Source organism: Lipotes vexillifer, unplaced genomic scaffold (genome assembly GCF_000442215.2).
Source record: "Lipotes vexillifer unplaced genomic scaffold, Lipotes_vexillifer_v1.1 scaffold70, whole genome shotgun sequence".
In the NCBI taxonomy this organism is placed as follows: Eukaryota; Metazoa; Chordata; class Mammalia; order Artiodactyla; family Lipotidae; genus Lipotes; species Lipotes vexillifer.
The window spans coordinates 406,554-424,261 of record NW_006789896.1 but is presented as its reverse complement, the minus strand read 5'-3'; the positions used below and the strand labels follow the sequence as shown (position 1 = coordinate 424,261).

Below are 17,708 nucleotides of genomic sequence, written 5' to 3'. Positions count from 1 at the left end.
CGGCCAAACCAGACCCCTTTGCTGTTCTTCAAAAATGCAGCCCTGTAGTCTGAATTACCCCTTTTCCACTCAGATCTGTTTCCAGATCTGTACTTAAATGTCACCTAGAAGAGGTCTTCCCTAACCACATATGCAACGTAGCACTGCCTCCATCACTTCTATGTAAAATAGCACCTCTGGGGACTTCCCTCGAGGTCCAGTGGTTAAGACTTCGCCTTCCAATGCAGAGCGTGGTTGGATCGCTGGTCGGGGAGCTAAGATCCCACATGCCTCGTGGTCAAAAAACCAAAACATAAAGCAGAAGCAATATTGTTAACAAATTCAATAAAGACTTTAAAATAAAATATAATAGCACCTCTGTCCCCTTTCCCTGCTTCATGTTTCTTCTTAGCATGCATCACTACCACAAATACGGATTTACTTGTCTCTTATTTTAGTTGCCCCCCAAACTCCTGCCCCTAAAGCAAGAGTGTAAGTTCCACAAAAGCAGGAACTTGGCTTCTGTTCACTGGTGTGTCCCCAATCCCTTGAACAATGGCTGGCACAGAGCAGACATTAATATAAATTTGTTGAATGAATAAAGTGGTATAATCCTAAACATTCATTATGTCAGCTGTCTGAGAAATAAGATGACATTCCAAAAGTAAAAAGAGTGATGAGACAGGAGTAGAGACAAATGGTTTATTTGGTAACAAGGAGTAAAAAGGAATTCTTAATTCCTCTTCTCTTTTGATGGCTGACATGAAATGTGATAGTCAAACAGATAGCAACACACACAGGAATTCCCTCGCAGTCCTTAATCTTCTGCACAAACGCAAAGATGCCCAAGTCATACGACTTGCTGTTATTGTTTTCTAGACAGAAGTGCCGGCTGCTGTGCTTTCCGGTCCATCAGTGGTGGCTACATTCTCCTTCTTGTCTTCGGGTTTCATGGCAGGAAACAGAAGCACTTCCTACAGGAGAGAGAATGCATTCTGAAGCTAAGACACACTTTTTCCTGGCTATCCACCTACTCCTTTCTCCCCTCATTAATCACCAAAACCCGGAGATCTGTGTTCTTTTATTTCAATTCAGTCCCTCTCAGTTACAGAGGATGGAAAAGAAGAAATGCACAGCGCTGCCTAGGGTACAATGTCAAAAGAAGGAATAAACAGAGAGGTTCTCTTCAAATATGATTTCCTCAAAATAAACATGGGATAGCAACAGTTTCTACACATCATAAGCTGACTTAAGTTAAATGAGATAACGCATGTAGGTGACTTAGCAGGTTCCTTGGATCCTTAAGAAATGTGAACAATTAGTATTTCTTCTGCCTCAGGTTGAAAAACCCCCAAATTCTGTAAGGTCAGATGCTCTGCCCCTCCTCTTGTGAAGTCACCTGTAACTTCTCTGCCTGCCCCTCCTCCTAGCCCAAAGCCCTCTCTTTATGCTCCAGGCCCACCACACCCCGCTTCCAACACAGTGGTGCTCCTTCAGGGTCTCCTCATACCTTGATGTTATTGGAGTCTGTGAGAAACATGGTGACGCGGTCAATGCCCATGCCCCAGCCACCTGTGGGGGGCAGCCCGTATTCCAGGGCAGTGCAGAAGGTTTCATCTATGAACATGGCCTCATCATCGCCAGCAGCTTTGGCCTGGAAGAGGAGAACCACACAGCGACGTCGTTCTAGGCTGTGCTCTCTCAGCGTCTGAGTGAGCACGTGAAAACGTCCAGAGGCGTTATCATTCCAGGGATGCTCTGGACACCCAGCACTTGGTGGGAATTGGTTTCCCAGTAACTCCAGGATGGAGCCATTTCTTTCAAAGACCTGGAGGTCAGGACTGATGAATTCTACCTCAGAACACATGCAAATTTCTCTGCGAAATGAAAATACTTCTACTGCCTGGGGCTCTTCGAGTCCAGTGAAACGCATTTTCTTTCAGAGACTGATGGTTCCCAACAGTCTTTCTCCCACTTCCTGAACCACCCATCAGTGGCAGTGCTAGTATAGGCAGCCTGTGGGTGCTTTGGCTTCTCATCCTCACGCCACCTCAATAAATGTACCATCTAAGAAAAATTATGTTCTTGTCAAGTGTCACACTCCTCAAACAGATATTCATGCCTAACCTCCATTTACATAGAAATTCTAGGGCCCAAACTAGTCAAGTTCTCCATCTTGAAATGTGACTTCCTCCAGTGAAGCCTGTGGCTTTTATCCTTCATTCTGATGAAGTCACCAGGAGTTGCAGACAAGACACAGACCAGGGTTAAGGCTGATATCTTCTAGCGAGTGGGCACACATTCCTTCCTTACCTTGGCCTGTTCTTCAAAAAGCTGCCGCTGTCGCATAGGGTCATTCAGCTCAGTGTAGGCATTGCATATTTCCTTCTTCATGACAAATAGCTCAAAGCGTTCAGTCAGACCCTCTTTAGAGCGGTGCCTGGGGACAGAAGACCAAAGGGGAGGGTGAATACGCAGGTTCAGCAAGAACATCTGGTACAAACAAGAATTCCTGAAATCTAGTTGACTCAAAATTGTTACTGACTGTGACCCAAAGTCTGCATGCATTCTTGGCACCAAATCATTTGGTACATTAGTGAGGAGGGTTAGAGACAAAGAAGCTTTAATTACCTTCACAACAGGCGTGTGTGATAGACCGATACACTGAACCATACCCCCTGTATCCATGCCCTTCTGCAGTCCCTGCCACACCGACTCTGGGCTGTGCCCATATGACTTGCTCTGGCCAATGGGACATCAGCAGAGGCTTGATATGTGTTTGCACATCAGGATTTATTCTTTTGGAATGCTTCCACTTGGAACCCTGGCTACGCTGCCAGAGAGGCCCCAGAGGAAGAGATCCCATGCGGAGGAGATGCAAGGTGCCCTGGCAGAGTTCCCAGTTCCACTTGAGTTACCCTAGCCAACACCACGTAGAGCAGAAAGACTACCCAATGAACCCACAGACTCTTGAGAATAAACTGTTTTATGCCACTAAGTTCTGAGGTTATGCAGCAACAGGTAACTGCAACACCGTGCTTTATCTTACCACTTGGCCAGAGGACTCATTATCTGCGGGTGATCACAGATGAATGTAGGATTGATGCACGTCACTTCCAGGAACTCCCCAACAAGCTTAAGGAGAAAGCAGGGTTAGAGAGCCCTTCGAAATGGCATTTTGATCGTCTCTGTCTTGGTGGTAGAGGCCTCGGACCCTAACCCTAAGCTTCTCAATGGTTAGTAATAAGGTAACGAACATAACTATTTGGCACAGAGCTTAGTACAGCAGGACTTGTTCTCTCATTAGAGCTTTCCTCTGTGAAGCTGTGGAAGTTCATTCTCTACAGTGGAGTTCACCTTCATAGGGAGGAAGGGGCGTTACCACTGGATGAAGGCATGTACTAGAAGTGCACGGCCTTTCACCTTATCAAGGAGCCTGGCTGTCGTCCGAGGTGGAGGGCATTCAACAGCTTTTGCCACACAGATATCATCTAGAATTTTGCGAGTTTCTGTAATACAAACATACAAGTTAGGACAGAAGACATCACACTACCCCATTAAGAGGTATATAAAGAAAATAACATGGGAAATTCTAGCCCTGACCTAATCTAATTCAGAGCTGAACAGGAAGGAGGGCCGTATAGTGAAGGAGTGCATCACTTTACCTTCCGTTTCAAAGAGGTTAGTTTCTGGCAGTTTCATGCCCAGGACTTTCTCAAGCTCTTCTACCATGCTGATTTTCCGGAAGGGAGGGGTGAAGTCAATCTCACAGGCTTGGCCCTCTGGGCCATCTGGATGATAGGTGACCTTGTAACTGCCTGTAATGTGTTTCACCATCCCTGGGAAAGAAATGTGTCATTTAAAGAGGACCAACAGGAAGTCCAACTGAAAGTGGCACACCAGCCCTGCAGACACGTGTGAAAGACAAAGGGACAGGAGGGGTCACCTGAAATCATCTTCTCTGTGATTTCCATGAGATCATGATAGTCTGCATAGGCCATGTAGAATTCACAGGTGGTGAACTCAGGATTGTGAGTCAAATCAATTCCTTCATTCCGGAACTGGCGTCCGATTTCATAAATCCGGTCAATGCCACCAACCACCAGCATCTAATAACAACACACGGCCGTGGTCATGGCAGCTAATCTTGTCTTACTGGCTAGGGAGTGTCTGCCTACAGAAGCTGTAACTTGGATTTCACAGCTCAAGGCATGCTTTCAGGTCTCTAGCCAAATGCTGAGTGCCCTACTCTCTTTAGGCCTTTGTGGATAGTCATCATTCTGGCTGTCCAGGATCACTGAACTCTCGTCCTTTGTCTGGGGTGTCCCCCATCTTGTGAGTGTGAGCCTCCCCAAGAAAGAAGCCTCTTCTGGGGCTGGATGTAGGCATGTGACCTAAGTTGCCAAACCTGTGAGACTTCAACATGCAAAGAAGATGCAGGTGTTGCAGAGAATCCCTTCTGGTGAAGGGGGCCAGAGATATCTGGCTTATAGAGGCAGTAACTGCAGAAGTCCCAATGGCAATGACCTGTGTCTAGTGCCAAGCTTATGAGTTGTGGTAACTGTCCTGACTGGAAGATACTGGGTTCTTCATGGGAACAGCCCAGTGATATGATTCAGAATCATTTCAGTTGTGTGGCCTCCAAGCCTGATTCTCTGATCTTCCTGGAAATTGTGAGCTTCCTTATATATTCGAATACATTTTTTTTTTTTTGCTTAAACACCATTAACAGGTTTTGTCGTTTGCAAGTAAGAATCTCAAACGACACAATCTCGATATTTGCTCTGGTGATTTGAGGATATTTCCAACTTTCAGACAGAGATTCAACTCATTCTTCTACAAAAGACTAAAATCAAATTTAATCCAAGGAGGACTATAAACTTAAAACTATTATGAGATTATGGGAAACAAAGTATGTTAGGAGGATCTGTACACCTAGGAAAGATACCCCCTTTGCCCTATAATGCTCTACTGATCCTATAGATAAATTCCAGAAATGTAACACTCAGAAGCCTGACAATTTAGAATACTCTCCTGGTTGTTCTACCCTCAATGTTCCTCTTATTTCTGACTGTACCTGTCTAGCCAATATTTTTCAGCCTTCTACTTCTCTAAGGACACAGGGCATCTTCTTGTTGACTACCTTATGGTAGAGTTCTGGAGCAATTCTCATATATAAATTCATGTCCAGCTCGTTGTGGTAGGTGATAAAAGGCTTGGCCACAGCTCCCCCTGGGATGATGTTCATCATGGGAGTTTCAATCTAAAAGAGAGGAAAAACATTGAGTTCACAGACAGAGGTCCTCAAACTAGAGTTCTTGGGAATGGCTCAGGCTTTGAATGTGATAGGCTAAGCCTACTATATCCCAAGTAAAAGTTAAGTTCAATAATAACGCGTAGGTGCTTGACAAAAAAAGTAGAGATAGCTTGATTTTCTAGAATAGAGTCTCTATTAATACCAAACACCATTAACACAGTACCATAAACTTTCACAAGCTGTTAGTGGGACTCTAAATGAGTATAGCCTTTCTTGAGTTCAGTTTGCAGTATTTATTAAAAACTGTAACTGTTTATACCCTTTGACTTATTCTACTTCTAGAAATCCACCCTACAGAAACACCTGTCCATGTGTACAAAGATGTTCACTAAAACATTACTGAAGAAAATCAGAAACTTAAACTATCAATAGGGGAAATAATTATAAAGCATCAAAAAGGAATACACATACACACATATATATGGACATGCAAAGGGCCCCAGAATATATTGTGTGTGTGTGTGTGTGTGTGTGTGTGTGTGTGTGTGTGTGAGGTCCATTATAATACATACGATGTGACTTCATTTACGTTTAAAGCAAAAAATAAAACCCTTCTAAAACACCTACACATGTGCCCCTCCTGCAACATGCACAGGAGTGGAGGTATTACAAATATGCAGAGTAAATGGCGAGGAAAGATACATATTCGTTGTTTTTTTAAAAAAATGTATATATATATTTATTTATTTATCTGGTTGTGCTGGGTCTTAGTTGCAGCACACAGGCTCCTTAGTTGAGGCTCGAGAGTTCCTTAGTTGTGGCATGCAAACTCTTAGTTGCGGCACGCATGTGGGACCTAGTTCCCTGACCAGGGCTTGAACCTTGGCCCGCTGCATCGGGAGCGCAGTCTTAACCACTGTGCCACCTCAAATTCAAGTTTGGAGAGGAACATTAGCTGGGAAAAAATGAAAGGGGACTTTCAGTTTTGTTTCTATTTATTTCTTTATTGTTTGAATTTGCTGTATGGTAATAGGTACCCACCTTTCTCATAAAATTAGAAAATAAAAAAAATTTGTTTTTTACTCTACAAATTTTCCTAAACAACGTTTTTTAGTTTAAATAAGTTGAATAAAAATAAAGAAAAATATTTTTTAATGCTACAAAAAAGCAAAATGAGTTGATAACACATTGAACATGGCATTGTTAGCATGTGGACGGCCCTCTATTTTGTCCATTATCTTAGAAGTCCTGTCCTACCTTCCTAATCAGGGCACTAAATAAACAAGATGGAACAAAGACACTGGCAAGAAAGGGGACTTTTCACTGAGCATGAAGGATACTGACACAGGATGTGCCTGTGGAGAAGGGAAGGGAAGAAGAGTAAGAGGCAAGCACAGAATGCAGCTCATCATGTCAGGTAAGAACTTTCCATCACCTCTAGGAATCCCAACTCATCCAAGAAATGTCTTATGTATGTGATGATCTTAGAGCGGATGATAAACTTCTGCCTCACATAGTCATTCAGGATCAAGTCCAAGTACCTCTGACGAAACCGTGTTTCCTAAATGAAAAGTAACAGATAGAAATCACTGATGTGTTTTGATTCAATGGTATGATAAACCAGAGCCAGGGGGCCACGAGAAATTACCTTGTCTTTTTTTTTTTTTTTTTTTTTTTTGCGGTACACGGGCCTCTCACTGTTGTGGCCTCTCCCGTTGCGGAGCACAGTCTCCGGACGCGCAGGCTCAGCGCCCATGGCTCACAGGCCCAGCCGCGCCGCGGCATGTGGGATCTTCCCGGACTGGGGCAAGAACCTGTGTCCCCTGCATCGGCAGGCGGACTCTCAACCACTGCGCCACGAGGGAAGCCCCTACCTTGTCTTTGAGGCCAAAGTGAAGATGAGGTAACATATGCAAGCAAGGAGACAGCAGTGTGACTTCATAGGGAATGATGCTCAGCTCGCCCTTCTTGGTTTTCCCAGGATTGCCCTGAACTCCAATTATGTCTCCCCGGCGCAGTTTGTTGTTAATACGAATAAATTCTTCTTCAGATTTATAATTCCTGAATAAATGGAAAACATAATTCAGTATACAATATCCCAAATTAAAACTGACCACTGGTTTTACTGTGGAACCCTCACTAAAGTGTTAATGTGTACCCAAGAAGAATCTCACATTCAAGGTCAACTGTTAAAAAGTATTATCTTTTATTTTTAATTGATCCACAACCCAAGATCAGTCTTTATTCTTCAGGTGACCAGAAGGCCCTTTTATTTTCCCAACCATATACCACTCCCTTTAACTTTAATTTCCTATGGGAAAAGAAGACTATATGGGCCTTTGTCCCCAGTAATGTTGCTCTGGGCCAAACTAGAAAGGCCTGTTAACTGGATATTTCTATATACCTGGAATTGGCCATGACTTGCAACTTGACCCCCTCTCCTCGAAGGTCATAGAAGATGAGCTTTCCCCCAGAAGCTCTTTTGGCATGGATCCTACCTAGAGAACAGCAAAAATAATGACAGAAGCAGAAGCTATTTCATGATATCAGTGCCAAAAAAGCTCCCTCTGCAGTTTTTACATCCAGGCAGAATATAAACTAGAACAATTTGATTTTAGCCTGAGGCCTAAGTCCTGCCATTTTCTTCAGGACAAAGTTGGCTCCCCATTTAAACCACTTAAAAGATGTGCAGGAAGATCTGGCTTTTAAAGGTGTTCAATGGATTCCTGGAATGTTGGTGGCAGCATAGTTGTGGGATCTTCCTAAATCCTCACATAAAAATAGAAAGCACAAGGACTTCCCTGGTGGTCCAGTGGTTAAGACTCTGTGCTCCCAATGCAGGGGGCCTGGGTTTGATCCCTGGTCAGGGAACTAGATCCCTCATGCCACAAATAAGACCTGGTGCAACCAAATAAAAAGTAAAAAAAAAAAAAAAAAAGAAAGCACAACTAGACAGGCAGGGCCAAAAACCCATGGACAAAATTTACAACAAAATTATGTGGGAAGATATTCCCAAGAATCCCCAAATACAAGCACTGGGGAAAACCACTAAGGGCCCCAAGACCTCTATATGGGAAAAAGCTATGGGAAGCAATGGAGTCTCTGGCAGGTCTGAGAACTGGAAGTCCCCCAAAAAGCCACAGGTATTCACTGAAAAATGTTGCAGGGCTAAGTGGAGGATAGCAGCGGACATTGGGAGGATAGCAGCTTACTGCCATACAAGTCAATATAGTTGGCTGCATTAAGAAAGTCTAGGAGATGAAGCCCTTTAGTGTAGCCCCCAAGAACTCTCTATATTTAACAGCAAGGGATCTCTCTGAGGACAAGGCCCTACAAAATTGAACAAGACCAAGAAAACAGAGACAAAGGAAAGAGAAGGTCCAACAAAAACGAGAAAGGAGAAGAGCCTGAAAATCTCAGAAAGCAAGCTGCTGTATTTCTGAATGCTCCACAGAAACAACAGAAGAGGGAGCTCAGTGAAAGTGGAAAAGCTATCTGAACCAAGCTTCCTTTAAACATTGAAGAAAATTAATCTCACATGAAAATAAACAACATAAAAGTAGTGAGGTCAAATACCAGTTATTAAATTAAAAAAAAGAGAATAACACCATCACAGGCAACAAAAGCACTAGAAAGATATGCTCAGGAAAAAGCAAAAAATTCTATTTCATGAGCTGAAAGACATTAAGAATATGACACAAAATGTGAATGAACACAAATGAGAATTAGAAGAAACTAAGAAATGAGACGACACATTGAAAAAATTAGAAATAAAGGAAAAAATCATCTCAGAAATGAAGCCTAAATTAGAAGGAAATAAGAGTGAATAAATACAACAAATAATGCCTTAAGAGAATTACACTGGAAAGGAGGATACAATTTAAAAATCAAAGTACAAAAAAAGAGATAAAAAGGAGCCCCAGGGGCTTCCCTGGTGGCGCAGTGGTTGAGAGTCCGCCTGCCAATGCAGGGGACACGGGTTCGTGCCCTGGTCCGGGAAGATCCCACATGCCGCGGAGCGGCTAGGCCCGTGAGCCATGGGCGCTGAGCCTGCGCGTCCGGAGACTATGCTCCGCAACGGGAGAGGCCACAACAGTGAGAGGCCCGCATACCGCCAAAAAAAAAAAAAAAGAGTCCCGAACATAAAGCTAAGCAAGAAACAGAATACAAAAAAATTATATTCAAGAAAAATTCCCCCCCCCCCCAAAAAAGACTTGAGAATACATATTTAAAGGGCACAGGGCTTCCCTGGTGGCTCAGTGGTTAAGAAGCCGCCTGCCAATGCAGGGGACCCGGGTTTGAGCCCTGGTCCAGGAAGATCCCACATGCCGCGGAGCACCTAAGCCTGTGCGCCGCAAATACTGAGCCTGTGCTCTAGAGACCGCAAGCCACGACCACTGAGTCCTCGTGCCACAATTACTGAAGCTCATGCGCCTAGAGCCCGTGCTGTGCAACAGGAGAAGCCACCGCAATAAGAAGACTGCGCACTGCAATGAAGAGTAGCCCCCGCTCGCCCCAACTAGAGAAAGCCCGTGTGCAGCAACAAAGACTCCACAAATAAATAAAATGAATAAATTTATTAAAAAAAAAAAGGGCACACTGTGTACCTGAGAATACTGACCCAGAATAACTAACATCAAGACATATTTTAGTGAAAACACTGGACTTTAAAGAAAAAGAGGGGCTTCCCTGGTGGCGCAGTGGTTGAGAATCTGCCTGCTAATGCAGGGGACACGGGTTCGAGCCCTGGTCTGGGAAGATCCCACATGCCGCGGAGCAACTAAGCCCGTGAGCCACAGCTACTGAGCCTGTGCATCTGGAGCCTGTGCTCCGCAACAAGAGAGGCCAAGACAGTGAGAGGCCTGTGCACCGCGATGAAGAGTGGCCCCCGCTGGCCGCAACTAGAGAAAGCCCTCACACAGAAACGAAGACCCAACACAGCCAAAAATTAAATAAATAAGTAAATTTAAAAAAAAAAAAGAAAAAAAAAAGAAAAAGAAATTTGGGGGACATTTAAGTATTGGCAGGGGTTCTCTCTGGGTTGTGGGATTATGGGCAATCAAACTTTTCTTTCTTTGCCTTTCTGAATGTTTCAACATTCTAAATTTTCTACAACAAACAGTTTTATATACTTTTTGGGGGGAAGGTATAAACGAAAGACAGGATTTAATAATCTTTTAAATTAAGGAGAAGATCCCACACAAGACAGTAAACTCCAAAATAACAGTGCTCTAGAAAAATAGCCTAGTGTAAAGTAGTCTAGGAACACAGATTGCAGTTTTTAGGAGCTCAGGGCCATGGCTCCCACTGATGAAGGGAAGTCCTCATAAAGGACTGTGAATGAGTAGCAGCATCAGGCCAGGAGTCCCCCACAAAGAATGCCCCTTCCTCTGTAGCATCACCACTGGAATGTGACCTCATGCCTCAGGGCTGCTCTACTTTCTGTGAATAGACATACTGGTGCCATCTCTAGTAATGTAGCCTCAGACTTAAGCTTTTTGAGAGCAAGACCACCCCAGACCTTCCTTTGTGCAACTGGAGAGGCCTGCCTGCTGTGGGAGCTCAGCAAATTGCCAGGGAATCTTCCTACCTGCCACCCTTAAGGTGATGTCAGTCAGGTGCTCCCCAGGCTGCAGATGACTGTATTCTTGGATAAAGTGAGTGAGTGAGATGTCGACGTGGAACTTGTGTGGATATGGGTCTTCCCCATTGACCTTCAGCTGGTGGACTGCTTGGCTGCGGATTTTGAAGTATTGCTGTTAAAAACAAAAAACGAAAGAGCTTTTGAGAAGGTGAACATGGTCAGTCCAGAGGCTTGTCTAATCGAGTTCTGTATTCTGCCTCAGAGGGGCCCCAATACAGTGAGGTTTCTTTAACCAACCCCCCTGCATCCTTGAAATCACAGGCTTGGAATATGGAGTGAGATTTGCACTTAAATATGCAGGGTGGCCAGATCCACAGCTGGGAATAAAGGCCAGAATTCCAAAATACAAGATTCAACAAAAAGAAAAATCACATCTCTGCCTAAAATAATGTTTAATTGGTACAGATGGCCCTGGTTACCACTTTTGTAGACACGTCTGCATGGTGAGTCACTTATCTTCCTACTTTCCTGCCCCTGGCCACACACCAGACTTTTTCCCCAAGGCAGGCCCATGGGTCTGGAGGATGTGTAAAAGGAATATTCTATATCAGGGGTCAGCAAACTTATTCTGATGCAACTACTCAACTCTATTGCAGTGTGAAAGCAGCCTTAGACATATATAAACAAATGGGCATGGCTATGTTTCGACACAATTTTATTTATAAAACCAGGGAGGAGGGATTGGGGTAGTGGTGGCTTTGGCCTGTGGGCCATAGTTTGCCAATCTCTGGGCTAAAGTAAACCCCAGCCCACCTTTAGGGAGACATTTTCTCTGGGGCTGCTATAAGGCCCAGCTAGCTCCAAGGAAGATCAGTCACTTGGAAGTACTGGATTCTCCCAAATATCTGTAAGTAGTCGACAAGAAAAATGTGCAGGGCCTGTGCCTTTAACCAGATGGAGTGGTGGGCCCACCCTCATCCATCCCTGTGCCTGTTTCAGTTCCTATTTATCTCCTTAATCACTAGTCCCAAGGAATTTGCCATAATCCGCATTAGAAGCTTCCCTATGCCCAGCCAGGGCAGTGGGGTCCCAAGGACTCACGGTTGGGTCCAAGCTCTCCTCCTCCGCACCCACACCATCATCAGCAGTGTGGCCGGTGGCAGCAGCAGCGGCCTGGCTTAGTTGTTTCTCACTGAGCTCCTTCTGCTTGGCCTCCTTCTCTGCTATTTTCTTCTCAGCTTTCAGGCGTCTCTTTAGCTCACTGTCAGGAAGATGAAAATGTTCAGTGTGACAGATGCCTGAAGGGTCTTCTATGTTCTGCCCCATAGCTACTTATCAAAAATATGAATAACCTGGGGAAACACTCATGCCCAGTTCTACATGCCCACTGTTAGTCTCTCAGTCACTGAACTCTATATGGGAAACAGACAAGGGAAAAAAATAAACTTAGAATAAAGATGTGAAAGATCTTTCTCAGTCTCTTTTTTCCAGTCTGAGGTCCTTGGCATTAGATCCCAACTAAAATCAAGATAGACAAGGACAAAGAAAACCCTACATATTAATTTATATTTAGAATAGGAAAAAAGATTTTCCAGAAAATCAGCAAGATAGGCTTTTCTCAAGCTAATTAGGCTTGGGAGCTCCTTGAGGCCAGGGACTGAATCTTAGTTGTTTGGATTCCTCTGCAGAATATGAAGTTTCTAGAGCATCAGATCTGATGTGTGATAAGGTGACATCTCTAGCTTTGTCTGTCATCTCTCTCCCCTCCCGAAAGTGGGTTAGTCTGGGGTGGGGTGAGGAAGAGGGGGCTCTTCAGAGTTCAGGGAGACACTCCACTGACAATCTCTCCCCCCAGAATTGATCAATGCATTGACAGTGGCCCTCAGCATTGGCCTCACTCTCCACAATGGAGCCTGACTTTGACAACAAATTGGGTAGAATAGTGTACAAAGCAGCATAGCACAGGGGATAATATACCATCTTTGGAGCCAGACTGCCTGGGGCTAAATCCTGACATGCCTACCTACCAATTATATGACTCTGGGCAAGTAACTTAATTTCTTCTGTAAAATAATAATAGACACCCTCCTCCCCAGATGTTGTGAGGACTGAGATAATATACATAAAGAGATGACCCCACCCCTAGCATTTTAGTAACCATGCAAATGTGAACCATTCTAGGCATCCCTCACTATCTCAACCCTTCACACTCTGCTTCAAGGACAGAAATTTTACAGATGTGGATAAATTTCTTGTCAAACCTCTCACTATTCAAACTCTTCATACTCGTCACCTGAGACTCAAAAACTAAAGCGATTGGTACAACTTGGTTTAAATAACTTGAAAACTTGCTATCCGAACCCAGAAACCAAACAGATTTGGGTAGAGAGGGATACCCTCATTATTCAAATAGACTTGATCATTCTTTTAAACCACCAATGTTAACTGAATATCCTGTCATAACGAACCATGGCAAATGATCCTTAGTCAGGCTTGCATACTGTTTGGCTTCAGGGTACGTTTTAAATTATCTATGAGTTTAGAATAACTCAATTAAAAAAACTTAACTGAAGATTTGAAATGATTATCTTTTAAGTAAGAAAACTGACTCTGAGGGCCTCAAAGTAAGTGTCCCTGGATAAAATCTGTTTTGTAGCAGTTGTGAAGCCACCTTTCTAGAACAGTGTCCTAGACTTATTGTGCTGTCATTCAGTCAGTGGGCATCGAAGCCTCTCTGGTTCTTCCTGGCATTAACATAATGAACTTGTTTTCCGTTCAACTGGCTGTTGCTCTTTAAGTCAAATCAATAATAAGGATAATCCAAAAAGGTCCTAGGAGTAAGAACTAAGACTAGAAACCAAGTTAATCTCAGGAGCAAAGAAATTCCAGAAAGACAGGGAAGGGAAAATAACCTGCATTAGAAATTCTTTATTCATAAAGGGTTTTGTTCTCAGCATTGTTCTAGGATAAGACCTAAAAGTCATCTCAAGAATCTATGGAGTGAGAATTTGAATTTATTAAAGAGAAACTGAGAAAGGACTATTGGTTTTGGTAGGTAGCAGGGTTGTTTCATTAGCAAGTCCAAAGACTTAGCCAGAGGCTTAACAGATAAGAAACTAAGTAAGGGAAGGATTTTTGCTCCCAGAGCAATAAAGAAGGTAATGGGCACCAACCTTCTTTTATCAAAAAGTGGCTTGTCCTTGTGAATCGTTGTGAAACGAGCAAGTTGACACAGGCGCAGCTCCCTCTGCCCCCACTGTGCCCAGGACGTTTGGCACAGGGACCCCCTAACAAGCCTTACAGCAGCTTGCGTCAACATGGCAGATTACCCTGGAACTAATGATTACCACCACCTAACAGGAAACACAGAGATGTGGTGTCAGATGGCACAGACAGTACACATACTCCCAGCCAGCACTCCTACTCTTATGGGTTGCGTGCGGGGAGAAGGCGAGGTTACGAAACCTTTTAGTGTCCCATTTTACATAAGACCCTCTCAACTGACATCAACCCTGTAACACTCACTGTGCTGCAAATTAACTGACAATGTTCTCAGTCCTGGCTATGGTAAGATGGTGCTTATTTGGGGTCAACAGCAAGTCAGTCAATGGTTTATGGGTAGAAATGATCACAACAGTCTAGAAAATGGGAGTGTTTCTGAAGCCCCTGACATGTAGTTTCTCTCTTGGTGATGAAATACCTGTCCACAAAGATGGCAATGGGAAGCATACAAAACATCACCATCAATTGCAAACTCTAGAGGAAGCTGAAAACAAGCCACACAAAAGCACCTGAATCAAAGACAAGCCTTGTTTGGAGCTCCAGGAACAAGGAGGAAAGAAGAAATTCACAAAGAGTCTCAGACTACATTAAGTTTATACATTAACACTGGAAGGCAACAGAACGACAGAGATCATGTTCTTTATTGCCTTAAAATAAATGTGGCCTTGAATGAATCACCTGGCAGGCAGCCTATCTGTTTTTAAACTTGGAGAAAATAACTGGCATACAATGGTGCTCACTAAAGATTCACACCAAGGAAGTTCCAAGAATAATTAAGAAACAGAACTAAAAAAATGCACTAAAGCAGGCATTATATGCAATAAACTAACTTCTCTCCGATGCCTCTGGAACGGTACTATATTTATGTACTATCCTTAGGAGTACTGAGGAACTAGTCACTCAGATCATTACCTATGTTCTATGAGGAACTCCGGTTGAGAAGGAGTGTAGTATTAAGAGGATACAAGACACAGTCAGTGAAAGGGCGGCTAATCTTAACTTATTTATATTTACCTTCATACTCCAAGGATTTGGGGTGATTAACAAAGATACAGCCAGCAGTGCCAAGTGCAGTTTGGTGTACCCGGCTAAATAAGACAGTCCCTACTGCCAGACATACAATGCTCTAACCCATATGGATAAGTGTACGACACAGTTTTAGAACTGATCCCTTTAATACAAAGGGTTCAGAATGGCCTTTAAAGTTCGAACGTTGAAGGTGCTTCTGAAAAGCTAGGGTATTTAACATTTCTCCAACTTCTTTACTGGGGTGTGGCACAGTAACGCATTTCTCGGAGAAAAGGGAAGGAGTAAATTTCGCTTTTCTCTGTCCCCGCCCAGTTCTGCGCATTCTTACTCCAACAGTACGAGAAGGAGGAAAGACCCAACCAGCGGGCGGCCCCCGGGCATCCTGGGGGATGTAGTTTAGGGGCGCAGAGACTACGTCCCAGCATGTTCATACCCACGAGAACCAGCATGAAGGCCCCAGGCACAGCCGCCTCGGCCAGAGCCCCGAGGCGCCTCCTAGTTCAGACTCTCCGACAGCAAAGGTTTTAATGACCTGCTGCGACACTTACTTTTTGCTCAGTTTCGGCTCGCAGTCGTCCACTTTAACTTCAAGCCCCTGCACCTCAGCCATCTTCCCAGAGGGCCGGACCTAAAGAGGACGAGGGTCGCACGGCAATTTCCAGGTCACGCTCAGAAGCCCCGCCTCTTCCGGGGAAAGGGGGCGGGCACTGCTCTGTGCAACTGCAGCGCAGGCGTAGTACGGGGTTGTGGGGTGGCGGCAGCGACGTTTGGAGTGTTACCTCAGGCTCTGGGGCTCTGTAAGCCGCGCGTTGGCAAGACGGCACCTTCTTCTGGTGCTCGGCGTGAGCTATGGCTGAGGCGATGGATTTGGGCAAAGACCCCAATGGGCCAACCCATTCCTCGACTCTGTTCGTGAGGGAGGATGGCAGCTCCATGTCCTTCTACGTGCGTCCCAGCCCGGCGAAGCGCCGGCTCTCGACGCTTATCCTGCACGGCGGCGGCACCTTGTGTCGCGTGCAGGAGCCCGGGGCTGTGCTGCTGGCTCAGCCTGGGGAGGCGGCGGCCGAGGCCTCGGGCGACTTCATTTCCACGCAGTACATCCTGGACTGCGTGGAGCGCAACGAGAGGCTCGAGCTGGAGGCCTACCGGTTGGGCCCGGCTCCAGGGGCCGACCAGGCCCCAGAGACGAAGCCCGGGGCTCAGGCTGGGGGCGCCGCCGCCCCGGAACCCGAGCTGCAGCCGTACGCGGGGCGGATCGTCTTCACAGACGCGGACGACGTGGCCATCTTGACCTACGTGAAGGAACATGCCCGCTCGCCCAGCGCAGTCACCGGCAACGCCTTGTGGAAATCGATGGAGAAGAGCTCGCTCACCCAGCACTCGTGGCAGTCCATGAAGGACCGCTACCTCAAGCGCCTGCGGGGCCAGGAGCATAAGTACCTGTTGGGGGAGGCCCCAGTGAGCCCCTCCTCCCAGAAACTCAAGCGGAAAACTGAGCAAGACCCCGAGGATGCTGATAGCGGGGGTGAGGCTTGCTGCGAACGCGCTAGCCCTTTGCTGTCCGCTGTGTGAGGCGGGGCCGTCGGCCTCTTTCCTCTTCTGTTGGGCGTCCATGTTGGCGTCGTGGGGAGCATCGTCCAGCCCCCTCCTCACCCCACCCCACCCCCTTTGACATCCGGGTAATATTGCGCCGTTTTCTAAGGTCTCTCTTAATTCACTTTTCCAATAACTGGGGTATTGGCATGGTCCGATATTAAAAAGGTGCAGAAAGAGTATGTGGAAAATTCTCCGCCCTTTCCTTTCCCACCAGCTACCTAGTTTTTTCCCCCCAGAGACAACGGGGAGCCAGCTTCTTGGGTATCTTTTAAGAGATTTCCCAGACTCGTTTTAAAAAATAGTTCTTCTGTATTCAGGTACATTCAGTATAAGACGTTTTAAAGCCATGTCTGCCAGACCAGCTTATTTTAATTTCTTAGCTTAAATGACTGCATATTCACATAAGAAGGTTCTCAGTGGGAAGTCGCTTCCACGTTTCGCTCGGGTGAAGTGTATTTCTAACGCAGTTGAACAGAATGTTTGGATTCAGGGCCGGTTAGGACACAGTGCATAGCTGTTGAGATGCTTCACTTCTGATAAAACGGGTATTGACAGCGTAAACTGACAGACCCTTTTGTTTAAAGTCATGCTGCTTCCTCAGCTTCTCTTTCCTTATGTGGCTATTCTGCATAACAGTTGAAATCTGGGAAGGCAAATCTGTTAATCCTATTCAATATGCTTAGTAGGGATTTTGTTTTTGGTAAAAGTGACATTTGAGATTCGTTCATTCAACAGATGTTTGAGTGCCAGACGTTTATCCTGCGGGGATATAACAGTAAATAAAACTCCCTTCAGTCATGGAGTTTAAAATGCTAGCTGGGCAGCGGGAAGTGCTACAGAAAAAAATAAATCAGGGTAAGGGCCGGAGAGGAGGTTGTTTTCTACAGGGTGAGAAGGGAAGGTCACTACTGTAAGCTGATGCTTGAGCAGAGACCAGAGGAAATGAAAGAACTCAGCAGTTGGTTATCAGAGAAAGAGTGA

The 17,708-nt window shown here is 45.1% G+C and overlaps 2 protein-coding genes across 3 annotated transcripts in view; one reads left to right on the top strand and one right to left on the bottom strand.

Moving 5' to 3' along the window:
- Window positions 1–667: 667 nt before the first annotated feature.
- On the bottom strand, window positions 668–15,764 carry KARS1 (lysyl-tRNA synthetase 1). 2 transcript variants are annotated; one of them, XM_007462921.1, is made up of 15 exons: window positions 15,680–15,764; window positions 13,994–14,173; window positions 11,922–12,081; window positions 10,827–10,992; window positions 7,641–7,734; window positions 7,111–7,297; window positions 6,672–6,797; window positions 5,123–5,242; window positions 3,926–4,088; window positions 3,645–3,818; window positions 3,403–3,488; window positions 3,029–3,114; window positions 2,293–2,419; window positions 1,490–1,633; window positions 668–953 (listed from the first exon to the last, which is right to left on the bottom strand). In XM_007462921.1, the coding sequence occupies exons 2-15, from the start codon at window positions 14,137–14,139 to the stop codon at window positions 855–857; spliced, it is 1,878 nt and encodes a 625-aa protein (XP_007462983.1). In that variant the 5' UTR covers window positions 14,140–14,173; window positions 15,680–15,764; the 3' UTR covers window positions 668–854. The 2 variants fall into 2 exon arrangements, with proteins under 2 accessions (XP_007462983.1, XP_007462984.1); XM_007462922.1 differs by lacking the exon at window positions 13,994–14,173 and having other exon boundaries at window positions 685–953; window positions 15,680–15,758.
- Window positions 15,765–15,980: 216 nt separating this feature from the next.
- TERF2IP (TERF2 interacting protein) overlaps window positions 15,981–17,708 on the top strand; it is a 7,398-nt gene continuing 5,670 nt past the window's right edge. The window contains exon 1 of the mRNA XM_007462920.1: window positions 15,981–16,656. Coding sequence (XP_007462982.1) covers window positions 15,981–16,656 — 676 coding nt within the window. The remainder of the gene's footprint in view (window positions 16,657–17,708) is intronic.